Source organism: Quercus suber, unplaced genomic scaffold (assembly GCF_002906115.3).
Source record: "Quercus suber isolate HL8 unplaced genomic scaffold, Cork oak 2.0 scaffold_127, whole genome shotgun sequence".
In the NCBI taxonomy this organism is placed as follows: domain Eukaryota; kingdom Viridiplantae; phylum Streptophyta; class Magnoliopsida; order Fagales; family Fagaceae; genus Quercus; species Quercus suber.
This window is the reverse complement of record NW_027069590.1, coordinates 107720-120830: the sequence shown is the minus strand read 5'-3', so window position 1 is coordinate 120830 and position 13111 is coordinate 107720. Positions and strand designations below refer to the sequence as shown.

The 13111-nt window shown below is 33.8% G+C and overlaps 1 protein-coding gene across 1 annotated transcript; it reads right to left on the bottom strand.

Moving 5' to 3' along the window:
- Positions 1 to 3633: 3633 nt before the first annotated feature.
- On the bottom strand, positions 3634 to 7518 carry LOC136068647 (uncharacterized). Its single transcript, XM_065776060.1, has 4 exons — positions 7458 to 7518; positions 6137 to 6229; positions 4791 to 4936; positions 3634 to 4239 (listed from the first exon to the last, which is right to left on the bottom strand). Exons 1-4 carry the CDS (start codon positions 7470 to 7472, stop codon positions 4095 to 4097), a joined length of 399 nt encoding a protein of 132 aa, XP_065632132.1. The 5' UTR covers positions 7473 to 7518; the 3' UTR covers positions 3634 to 4094.
- Positions 7519 to 13111: the final 5593 nt, after the last annotated feature.

The window sequence follows — 13111 nt, the reverse complement described above, 5'->3', positions numbered from 1 at the left end:
TGTGGATTTTTTTTAGATGGGAGTGTATGGGATTTAGTGAAAGTTAAATTTAAAATTTTAATTTACCTTTGTATTTAATTTATCTTATTAAATCACTAAAAATTGAATGAACACACAATTTTAAAGTTTCCTCTATAGCCATCATTAATTTAGGGTTTTTTTTTTTTTTTTTCAAAATAACACAAGTTTTTAAACAATTTTGTTAGTTACCACGTTTTCAAAACTATTTAGGAAACTAATATCTTGAGTGTAATAAACTCGGTTTTGGTATGCTAAATCGAGTACAATGAGCTCAATTTCAACGCATCAAACTCAAGACCAACAACTCGTTTTCCATCAATCGATTTCTTTCAAATTTCCAGCTCTCTCTCTCTCTCTCTCTCTCACACTCAGTGCTCCACCACAGAGCCTCTCTCTCTTCACTCACTCCATCACACCTCTTCACTCACTCCATCACAAAGCCTCTTTACTCACTCTACATCTCTCAATCGAAACATCAACAAACCCAAAGACCCAGAGAATAAAATGAAGGAATTAGAGGAAGACATATGCCTGGAGCCTTCGCCATCACTGCCTAGAGCCCTCACCGCCTGGATTCAAACGTTGCCACCTCTTGGAGCCTTTGCCATCGCCGCCTGGGTTTCTGTCTTCGATTTCTTCGTGGTTTGGGTTTATTATCTTCATGGATTTCCATCTTCGTGGGTTTATTCTTCTAAGTTGCCACTTAAAAGAAATCAAGTTCTTCGAACTTGATTTCAATTGGACAGAAAATGAGTCTATTGGACTCAAGTTTGATGCGCTGAAATCGAGTTTATTACACTCAAAATGTTAGTTTTCTAGATAGTTTTGAAAACGTGCTAACTAACAAAATTGTTTGAAAAATTATGTGATCTGGCAATTTTGGCCATTAATTTATACATTCATTCTTTGGCAAACCATTAAACGCCACATATCCTAGTGTAGGTAGGCACAGATGACTTGACACTTAAGGATTGCCCCCACTGAAATAATGGCATGAATGGTGCGTTTAACGACTAGGGGAGAAGAGGCATTCCTATCCCATTCGACTCTCTAAAAAGTCCAAAGGTATCTCGTCTTATTCATCTGTATATGATACGGTAGAAAGCAATATGAACTCCTTAAGCTAAAAGTTGTTAGACGAAGAAAATTATTCGTGATAAAGACCAGTCAGGCTTTGAATTTTGATAAGATGTACATGAGCTTAAGCCATAACCCTAAAGCTTAGCAACTTTTGTTGGGTCCACCTGCTGAGTTTGTGCTCTTGGGAATGAAATTACTGTGTGTATCCGATGTATATATCCACTTTTCATTATTTTACAAGAGGTGGATACATTTATTAGATACATGTAAAAACACCTTGTGTATAACCGTTAGTTTTGCAGTAGAGTTCAAAACAGTGTGAACATGGTAGCATGTTACTTAAAATTTCTCTCTATTTTACAATAAGAAACTACTTTTCCTGTTTTAGCTAACCACTTTTTCTTTTCATCCACATTATATTCTTTATTATAAACCCTATTTAATATTAATATTATTTTTTCATTCATTTTTGTATTATTCTTCACCTTTCAAAACACCCATTTTATTTTATCACAACACAACAACAATATTTTATTTTATCACAACACAACAACAATAAATAAATATTTAGGAAATGAACATGGGTCCCTAAGATAGGGAACAACTGTAACTAAAACCTATCTTGGAAGGAAAATAGGTAAGCTGATATGAGTAGGTTTTTGGGCTTTTTGTTTTTGGTTACCCATATTCATCTCTTACCTTATTTTAGGTAATTTACTACCAATACTCTAACGTCGTTTGTATTTAGGGACCAAGTAGGTTAATATTGAAATGTCTTTAGCCTATTTGACACGAGGGGTAGTCACAATATTTTACCCTTCTTATTTTTGTTAATGTACTTATATTTGTGTGTGTGTGCGTGTGTGTGTGTGTAGAGAGAGACAGAGAGACAGAGAGAGAGAGATTTTGTGAATGTATTCACCATACACATGATACATGATACATGCATGTAAAATATCTTTGCTTCTCCATGGAATAAGCCATTTGGCCAATGAAAGACAAAAGAAAATGACTCACTTTTAGAGATACAATTAATCACACACCCAATTTTACAATTTGCTGATTTGTGAGTAGTTGAATTTTCTGCCTTGTGCAACACACCACTTTATGTTGATCACTCACAATCGCACAAATCAATAAATTGTGAAATTGGGTGTAAAAATTATTGTGTCCATAGTTTCCGCCGGGGGGTGGGGGGTTATATATATAGAGAGAGAGAGAGAGAGAGAGAGAGAGAGAGAGAGAGAGAGAGAGAGAGAGAGATTTTGTGAATGTATTCACCATACACATGATACATGATACCTGCATGTAAAATATCTTTGCTTCTCCATGGAATAAGCCATTTGGCCTATGAAAGACAAAAGAAAATGACTCACTTTTAAAGATACAATTAATCAGACATCCAATTTTACAATTTGCTGATTTGTGAGTAATTGAATTTTCTACCTTGTATGACACACCACTTTACATTGATCACTCATAATTGCAAAAATCAATAAATTGTGAAGGTGTAGAAATGATTGTGTGATCAAGTGGATCATTTTATAAGTTTCAATGAAAGTGCACATATCCGCAAGCGCACACAGGCATAATTGAAAGAAGGAAATGGAATATCATTTGAAGAAGACAGTAGTAGGTGATAAGGCTCGTGCAATTTGTATTCTAACGCCAGCTCAAAGTCACAAACGTCAACCTGAGGTGTATGTCTTTTGGTAGGATTGAGTGGAATCTGTTCACTTGTCTCTCCTTCTAGCTATTAAAGTGATTTGGGGGCTATGTGAGGTGTTGTATTGAGTAGGAGAATACATCCATGAAAGACATTTGGGTTGGCTAGGGAGGAATCTATAAGATTAATTCAATTGTAAGAGCCAAATGTTAAGGGCCAATCAGAAAAGAGTATATTCAGCTCTCTTATACATAATTATCCCAATGTATAAAACCAAAATCTAATTTATTAACTCTCAGTGCATTCTTAATTAAAGGCTGAAAGACTTCTATTCTTCCATGCCAACAAAATCGGACAAAATGGGCTTCTGCCCTTTTCAGGCAAATTATATAGAGAAATGCCCTCCTTCCCAAACTAAATAGGAAAATGCCCCTCTTTTAAAATTCGATTTTTGATAAATCGAGTTTAAAAAAAAATTATGAAGCCCCATAGTGGCGTTTTAAGGAGCCTATAGTGACGTTTTAAGGACCTATAGTGTCGTTTTTTAACTCGACTTCAAAGAAATCAAGTTATAGAAAAAACAACGCCACTAGAGGTCGGTTTCATTGCCTATAACTTGATTTCATTGAAGTTAAGTTAAAAAAACGTCATTATGGGTTCTTAAAACGTCACTATAGGCTCCTTAAAAACGCTACTATAGGGCTTAACTCGATTTATCAAAAATCGAGTTTTAAAAGAGAAACATTTCCCTATATAATTTGCTCGAAAAGGGTAGAAGCCCATTTTGTCCCAACAAAATCCCCTTCAAACTTTTGTTTTTGTTTTTGTTTTTTTTGTTTTTTTTTTGTTTTTTTTTTTGGTGAAAATCCCCTTCAAACTTCTGCGCAAAGATATTAAATCAAGTCAGGAGTACAAGTTACAGCTACTTTATCACATCAGAGAACCAGAGAGGAAAAACCTCTAGCAGGTTAGTCATCAAAGACAATAAGATACAGCTGAAATAGTGGTCATCTTTCACATTTTTACCACCACAAATGCTTTTACAATTTGAAATACATTTGACTTAGAAATAGCTGTCAAGGACGATACTACAATTGTGCAACTTACGCTCCTCCAATGAAAGGCAGGCTCATGCTAAACAGACCTTGTGAAACCTGTTACTAAGCTTCAGCTAGAGCTAATAATAAAAGAGATGATTAGAAAAAGAGCATAGTAAAAGAACAGGTGGGCAGTATATATAGCCTAGTTTGCTGCACCGTATGGAGTAGTGCAAGTGACATACTGCATGCATATGATATTCAGGCATACCTCCAATCCTTTGGAGCAATTACGGCAAATTTCCATTAAGGGAGAAACCAGAAATGTTAATGAGTACGAGAGTCACCAGCTCTCTGTCAATGCACATGAGAAGAAAATTTGCCCATGCTGTGTTGCAAGCCATCCACACCAAATTACCTGCTGGGGAAATGTAACTGGAGAAAAAGAGAAAATGAGATCAAATCAGTTTATTCAACAAAAAGCTTGTTAGCCGCAGCTGACAAGGCAGACACAGTTTTGATCCAAAAAGATCAAAGGTCAGACAAGAAGCACAGTAATGATTCACTGGACATGTGAGAAACTAAAATTGGGACCACAATGGATCACATAACCAGAGATCACTTTTTCTGGACATTAAATACAGAGTGAATGTTCAGGTCCATAAAAGAGAATCCAATTATATCATTCATGGCCTTGAAGTCTTCCTTCCACTCAAGTTATGAATTCATTAAGAACCAACATACCCCAGACACTCACAATGAATCCCAAAATTTAATAGAAACAGCGTGTAAGCCTCCAGTTTTTTTAATGGATATGGATCATAGTGTGAACATATAGCCAAGAAGGACAAATTGAATTAGTTCATATTTGGCCTTGAAGACTTCTATCTACTCTAGTATTAATACACCAAGAAAATATATCGCTAACAGACCAACGCTAAGGATGAGAAGTGTATAAGTGATCTGATAACACTTAATATGATTACCTCAATTGGCCAAAAGCAATGACAGAACTGTCAACTACTTCTTGAACAGAGCAAATACTTAATATGTCATCTTCATCCTCTTCGCAATCACTGATGCCATCATCTTCTTCACCACCAGAAGTCATGCATGAAGCTTCGTCCTCACACTGCAGAAGAGATCAAGTTTAAAAATAATAATAAATAAATAAATCTTATTCTCATGAAATATATATTTTTCAGTGGTTACAAAAAATGATATAATAAGCAGTTCTATGGAGCAAGTTGAAGAATCCAACAGCAGCCCATCTCTGGTGCAGCACAAGTGCGCAAAGGAATTGAGAATTAACAAGAGCAGAAAAAATTAAATACACCTAGAAATTGAGACCTAGCCTCACTTGGAAATCAGCACCAAGCAAACTAAAACAAAACTGACGCAAGACAAGCCAAAATAATGCAATGCGAAAATTAAATAACCCGAAAACAAAGATAGAGAACCAAGGCATACTTGGAATCAGCAGTAAGTAAAAGTGATAACCTCTTGGAGTAAACACCTAGGGTTGGCTAGAGTCGCAATCAAACAATTGGGATGATTTCAAAATCAATTTTATTCATCAAAACAATTGTCACTTCATAGGTGTACAATACTTTCCTTATATAGACTGCCAAACCTTAATTCTAACTGACATGAGAAAACCCTATTCATAATTGACTTGAAAGGTCCCAATTATTGAACTATAGAAATAACCTTGCCTCTAATAAAATATTAATAAAGCTAATTAAATACTAAGGCCTAAAATAAAATACATTTGACCAATAAAAATACAATTGACTTGCAAAATAAAATAGAATTAAATTAAAATAGATATCTCTTAAAGCCTTCCTATAAAAAAAATCTAAGAATCAATACTTAGGGTTGCCTAGAGTTCGTACCAAGCTATTCAAGGAAGAAACTCCAACATTAAATTTTATTATTCAAACAAGCTGTAAACAACACCCTAGATTCTTTAAATAAGATTCCAAACTTATTATCCTAATAAGAAAAGGAAACAATCCCAACTAGCAATATTAATTCTACTAAACAAGAAGGAAAAGGAATAAAATAAAAAATAAAAAAGGTAACCAACAACATAAAGTAAATAAAACCTAGAATTTAAATTGATTAGGTCTCAGGCCCAAAATGTAGTAGGCTCTATTCATAGGGTCACTTGCTGGTCTGTCTTTCTTGTGTCATCGTCCAAAAGTATGCATAATTGGAGATCATTATCTTGTCTGCACCAATATCCCTCCTCAATGACACACTTCCTCACCATTTAAACCAAAAATAAGAATACCAGCAGTAGTAGGCAGTGTAAAGAAAAATATCTCACTTTAGTGAACTCTGAGAGAGTGCCAATCTGGTTAGGTCCGTTAGCATCCTCAGAGCTCCAGGAATTCCCATCCTCTGCATCTTTAGAAATACCCTGTGGATAAGCAACAAAAAGTTCAGTTGCCCTCAGATGAGACTTTTTGGAAGAAAAAAAACTGATTAGAATGTTGTTAAAAATGAGGTCAAGTAACAAAATTTCATATTTAAGCTCCAAGTATCAGCATATATTATTAAATCCCAGAAGAATCACAATTTATCAAACCTACTTCGTACATTTTTCTTTTGATATCTATAATTCAAAGTTGTTGCTACCGATTTCTCTAGTAAAAAACCTAACCAGGTTTCCCTTGACTTGTTAGCTTACTTCATTGCTAATAAAGGCTAAATCAAAGATTTCAATCATTAATATCAGGCCAAGTGCATGTCTTTATGATATTGATGGTGTAGGCAAGGGAAAGATCTGGAAACTGATACACCAGCAAGTGAACAATGAATAATGTAACTACATAAATGCAAGCATGCTAAATATTATGGGAAAGATAACTAACATATTTTATCCAACTAAAAATCACAGAGCCCCCATGCGATGAGAAAGATTATTATTTCTGGTTTTAGAATGCCCAAGCCAACTTCCCACAAGTTCTGTTAAGCATTAATCCCAAATGGTTCACACAACTTTTAATCTTGTATTTATGACTGACCCAAAAGTGATAGGTCGCAGGCTTGGGTTCAAGAATCACCCTCCAAAAAAATTGAGGGTAATTACCTACAGTGTGTACGACATTTTTTTATTTATGACTGACCCAATGACACGTGACAGTAGACCTTCATTTACTCAAAAAAGTTCATGCATCTCAGGTTTATATATAGCAATTTTACAGGTTTAAATGGAAAATTTTCAACTGGTTAGATCAGTTAAACCTAATGCCAACTTCAAAAATATTCCAATACTATGGGCAAATCATTAGTAAACAGTTTAAGGAAAAATGGTCATCTCCAAAATGAATTAACCTCAAAGAAGAATAATAATTTGACTTTCATTTGAATTCTTCTTGAAATAAAAAAAGGCATAAATATCTTTTACATTCATATACGCCAAAACAAATAACAAATTAGATCTTACTTTCAGCAATATCACACAGTGTAGAAGATCCAAATCAAGAATAGGTGATTTCAATAACCACGTTAGCTGGTAAAGAAATATGCAAACCCAAGGTTTCACAAATTTCAGCACAAATAGGAACAAGTAAGAGCCTTTTGGTACAACTTTTATCTACAAGAGAGAAAAAAGGGCAGGGTTTCAATATGAAGAGTATACTTACAATTTCTTTTTTCATTTGCTCTATGGTTCTCTCCAATTCAGATATGTGCTGACTAAGAGCCTGCATAGTTATTTAAAATATGATGTGATATTAAGGACGTGTCCCAGAATCATGGATCAAACACATTCATGGGATGCAATGTATTTTAAGGGATTGACCTAAAGATTAGTTCTATGGCTTCTTACTTGAAGGTAAAATGTAAGCTAATAGGTTCCCCAAAAGCTAGGACATTGTACCTCCCAACTTGTGACGTACAAATGCCACATTGGTCCAAACGGTAGAGTTTGTCCTTTACGAAACAAAAGAAAGATCAAGCAAGTCTTAGGCGAAGGGGTGTTCACCCCTAGGCACACAAATCCAAGAGGACTGTGATCCATAGCTACAATTACCGTGGTTTCCAGGCAACATACACAATTCATATCTCAATTCCAATCATGTAAATGATGCTATGGCAAGCAAATATGACATATTATTAAAAGCAAGAAACGAACAAATGATATGGTTGGCCACCATAACCTAAACTGGAGTCTATCCTTTAACATCTCCAGCTAAGTTGCCACTGTGAGCGACCGAGACCCCAAACTGGGCCTAACCCGCACGAACAGGTGGGATTGTGATGCTCAAAATGTCATATTCACTGTAAAATGTACTCCCCCCTAGATTAAGGGATTTACATGGAGTCGTCACTTATTTAATTTAAATGAAAAAAATAAGAAAACTTCTATATAAAAAAAAATGCTTCTGTTGTATTATTATACATTACAATTTACATCAATTTTGTAACAAAAATTTACAATGCTTTTTTGGTCCTAGATACAATCTAAGAAAGTAAATTACATTGCTTTATTTCCTAGTTACATTCTAAAAAAATGTAAAACTGCATATACAAGAGCCTAGTCTAGAACCCTTGATCTTGGTTCATGGGCTAATTTACGAGATGGGAAGGGATTAATCACCCATCTCGCCTGGTAAAATTGGTCTCCTAGATTAAGGTGGCCAATATCATGTCATGTCAAACAAATACAAACAATATACCATATAAACATGTTAATTTGCAAGAATTGTAAATAAATATGTGTTGGAGGATTTAACATAAAGAGAAACAAAAAGTGAAATTTGTTAGATAACAATATAAATGTAAATAAAGCATGAAAGTAATGGCATGTTCATCCAAGAAATTAATGTAAACAAGGAATTCCTAGCCTAGACATGTTCATCTAAGCATGTGAAGGAAAACAAAATTGTCATGTTATTTGTCATCAACATAATTGCAAAAGAAAATTTATTTTTAGGCCTACCAATCATCCAAGCAATCATGAGAAGAACAAAGAAACTCACCCAGACATGTTCATCCAAGTATTTAAGCGAATACCATAATGTTAATTTGACCTATTTGTCTTAGCATTCAAAAAAGAGAGAAACAACTACCTAGACATGTTCATCTAAGCATGTTATGAAAAGAAAAAAATAATAACTTAGAAGTGTTCATCCAAGCATGTGAAGGAAAACAAAGAATTGTCATGCTATTTCTCTAGACATGTTCATCTAGAGAAAATCAAAATACTTAGACTTGTTCGTTTAAGCATTTAAAAAAGTAAAATAACTACCTAGATATGTTCATATAAGCATTCAAGAGAAAGTTGCACATTAGCCTAGAAGTGTTCATCTAAGCATGTAAAAGGAATATCAATGAGAAATATAGGCATGTTCATCCAAGCATATCATGAAAGAAACAAATAATGACTTGGAAGCATTTACTCAAGCATGTGTAGAAACTTAAAGAGCATAATTAATTACTTACTAGCATAGAGCATAAATTAAAGGGGGAAGTGATCACTTAAAGGGCTAGGGAGAAAGTAAGGAAGTACTAAACTATAACCAAAGTAAGAACAATGGTTGCACAGTAGCTTTTCTTTTCTGCTTTCTCACTAGCTCTCTAGAGGGAATAGGATTCCGAAAATGGAAGAGGTCTTCTCTATTTATAAGGGAAGGGATGGCTTAGCTTTAAAGCTAAGTTATTAGCTTTCTTCTAAAGATAAGGGAGGAGATAAACCTATTTAAATAAGCTGGAACGGATTTGGTGTTGATTCCCATTTGAATTTTGAAAGGAAGTTGAAGATGATGCTGAACTTGTGTTATCTTCTGCACCTGTTTCGTATTTTGGCTCTAACTTTCTACTAAAAATTCCAATTGATTTGAGATTGGTGTTTATAGAAAGGAAATTTAATCCTCTACAACTTTTTCAGAAATAAAGAAAACCAAATTTCAACGTTTTCCCTGCCAAAAATGTGATTCAAGTTGCTGCTGAGAATAATAACGTTTTTTTTAGCATTTTTTCTGTTTTTTTGAATTTTTTCATAGATCGTATCTGTTTCTCTTTCCAATATTTTTTTTTTTTTAAAGAGCAGATAAGATGCCATAAAGGAAAACATTTTTTTATTATTTTTTTAAAAAAACGAAATAAAATTAAATCCATTAAAAAATCTCACTTAATTAATTCTAAATTAATTCTTGTGAGAATCAATCAAAATTAAGTGTTTAAAATAAGACGTGATCAGGCCCATTGTGTACGTGAGCCATGATCATTGAAAATTGTTTATATGATAACTTATGATCAGGTGGTCCGATCAAAATCCATGACATACCATTGTGATCGTTAGAGCATTAAGATTTGTTTTGCATCTTAAATCTGAAGATTTACTTGTTGAAATTATGATCATGCCCTTGGTGCAACATTAATGTTTTCCCCTTAATATTGGTTAAATGCAAGTTGTAAAATGGGCTGTCTATAGAGCCAAAACATGAAAACAACATAACCAAAAACAAAAAAAAAAAGCCATGACAGAATTAGTGCAATTTTGCACTTTCTCTCTTGCTCTAAAGCTCTCACTGCTATCTCCTTGGCTTTAACAGAGGAAGCTCGAAACTTTCTTTCCCTCTCAATGGCTTTTGCTAACTTGTCTTGAGCAATTTCTACAACTTGGATAGCTTCTGCTACTGTCTGGGCAGCTTTTACTGCTATCTGGGTAGCTGCTCTTTCCCTTTCATTTGCAAGTTGCAACTCACTCCGTAGTAAATCCAACTTTTGTTGCACCAAATGGGTAGCTTCATTCACACACATATAAGTGGGATTATCAATCCAATGAAAGAAAGGGCATTTTGGACCAACCTGTTCATAAATTGAATTGAACACATCACATTCCAAACTCACTTGAGTCAACTAGATTAAGTAAAACTATACTTACCTTATTTCGACTACAACCCAGAAACCTTCTTCTAAAATTATCCATTGTCAGACTTGTTCTCAACCCACAAGTCTCATATGTACACATATGCCCACTTGAACCTGAGTAATTTCCACTTGAAGAAGACATCGCTTATCAATTTCTGCCTAAATTTCCTGTAAATCAAAGCTAGCATCAAAAGTTGAAACCCCAACCCACATAAAGCAAAAATTTTGTACTTGGTGATGATGTATCTTCGAATATTCAATGCCTCAAGACAACCCAAAGTCAAAACCTCACCCTCACATGAAAGTGTTATGCACCACGATCAAAAAAATCAAAACCCTAGCTCAATACAAGGGTTTTTTTTTTTTTTTTTGGTGTGTTTCTAAGGCTTGTGATGAAAAGTTTCAATGGTTCGTGTTTTTTATCTGTGTTATGTTCTGATTTGTATTAAAAATGTGTTTTTCTAATGTCCGAGGGTGAGGTGGGTAACGAAGAGCAAACAGATTAAAGTTTAAGTGGGCAAAGTGTTAAGTTTTAAACCATAGGTAGGCAAAGTGAAAACGGGCCAAACCACAGGTGGGTGTACTGTAATTTCCAAAAAAAAAAAAACTGATGTTAGCATTTTTTTTTTCCCCCTCTCTTAAATTGCAACTTTCCAATATTGCTTACTAAAATCAGGAGGCAGCTAAAATAGATGAAATATAATTTACTTAATGATCAATATAACTGCATAGTGCATACAACAAAATCTATCTTAAGTTTTAATCATCCTAATATGTTGCCACTCAAGTTTATTTGGTAGTCTATTATAAAGGCGATTCATGATCAATATATATAACTTTTGTTGAATTATCACGTACATCGCACGGGTTAGCAACTACTTGCTCCAAAATCATGAGGCTCTTCATTCTTATCTATTGAGCGTCTACTAAACATCAGATGTAGAATATGGTGGTTACATATTTTGTGTAATTATCAGAAACTTCCAATATTTTCATTATGATTAATAAGTTAGTAGCCTCTTGGCACTCTTTTTGCTTTTAGTTTTTTTTTTTTTTTTTAAATAAAAAAATCTAATGCTTATTTTTTTTTGTTATCATTGCAAAGGATAAAGTTTGTTACAAAACTTGGTTATAGCCAAGGATTATATTTCCTATAAATAAAAAAATTAACATTGCCTCATATTTTAAAAATCTAACTATTGAATTGTATGTTTTTAACACAGATGTCATATTTCTTGTCAATTTGATGTTATTTACTATTTAATTTATAAACTTATTTTTTATGCATAGTTTTAGACTATAAAAACTAGAAATTTAGAGAATGTGGATGTTTTTTTAGATGGGAGTGTATGGGATTTAGTGGAAGTTAAATTTAAAATTTACCTTTGTATCTAATTTATCTTATTAAATCACTAAAAATTGAATGAACACACGTTTTTAGAGTTTCCTCTGTAGCCATGATTAATTTATACATTCACTCTTTGGCAAACCATTAGACGCCACATATTCTGGTGTAGGTAGGCACAGATGATTTCACACTTAATGATTGCCCCCATTGAAATAATGGCATGAATGGTGCGTTTAACGACTAGGGGAGAAGAAGCATTCCTATCCCATTCCTCAAACTAAAACTTGTTAGACAAAGAAAATGACTCGTGATAAAGACCATTCAGGCTTTGAATTTTGATAAGTTGTACATGAGCATAAGCCATATCCCTAAAGCTTAGCAACTTGTGTTGGTGGATACATTTATTAGATACATATAATGACACCTTGTGTATAGCTGTTAGTTTTGGAGAGTTCAAATCGGCGTGAACATGGAAACATGTTACTTAAAATTTCTCTGTATTTTACAGTAAGAAACTACTTTTCTTGTTTTAGCTAACCACTTTTTAATTTCAACCACATTATATTCTTTATTACAAACCCTATTTAATATTAATATTATTTCTTCATTCATTTTTTTTATTATTCTTCTCACTTTTCAAAACACCCACTTTATTTTATCACAACACAACAACAATAAATAAATATTTAGGGAATGAATATGGCTCCCTAAGATAGGGAGCAACTGTAACTAAAATCTATCTTGGAAGGAAAATAGGTAAGCTGATATGGGTAGGTTTTTGGGCGTTTTTGGTTTTGGTTACCCATATTCATCTCTTACCTTATTTTAGGTAATCTACTACTAATACTCTAACACTGTTTGTATTTAGGAACTAAATAGGTTAATTTTGAAATGTCTTTTGGCCTATTTGACATGAGGTAGTCACAATATTTTACCCTTTTTATTTTTGTTAATGTACTTATATATATATATATATATATATATATAGAGAGAGAGAGAGAGAGAGAGAGAGAGAGAGAGAGAGAGAGAGAGAGAGAGAGAGAGAGAGAGAGAGAGAGAGAGAGATTGTGAGTG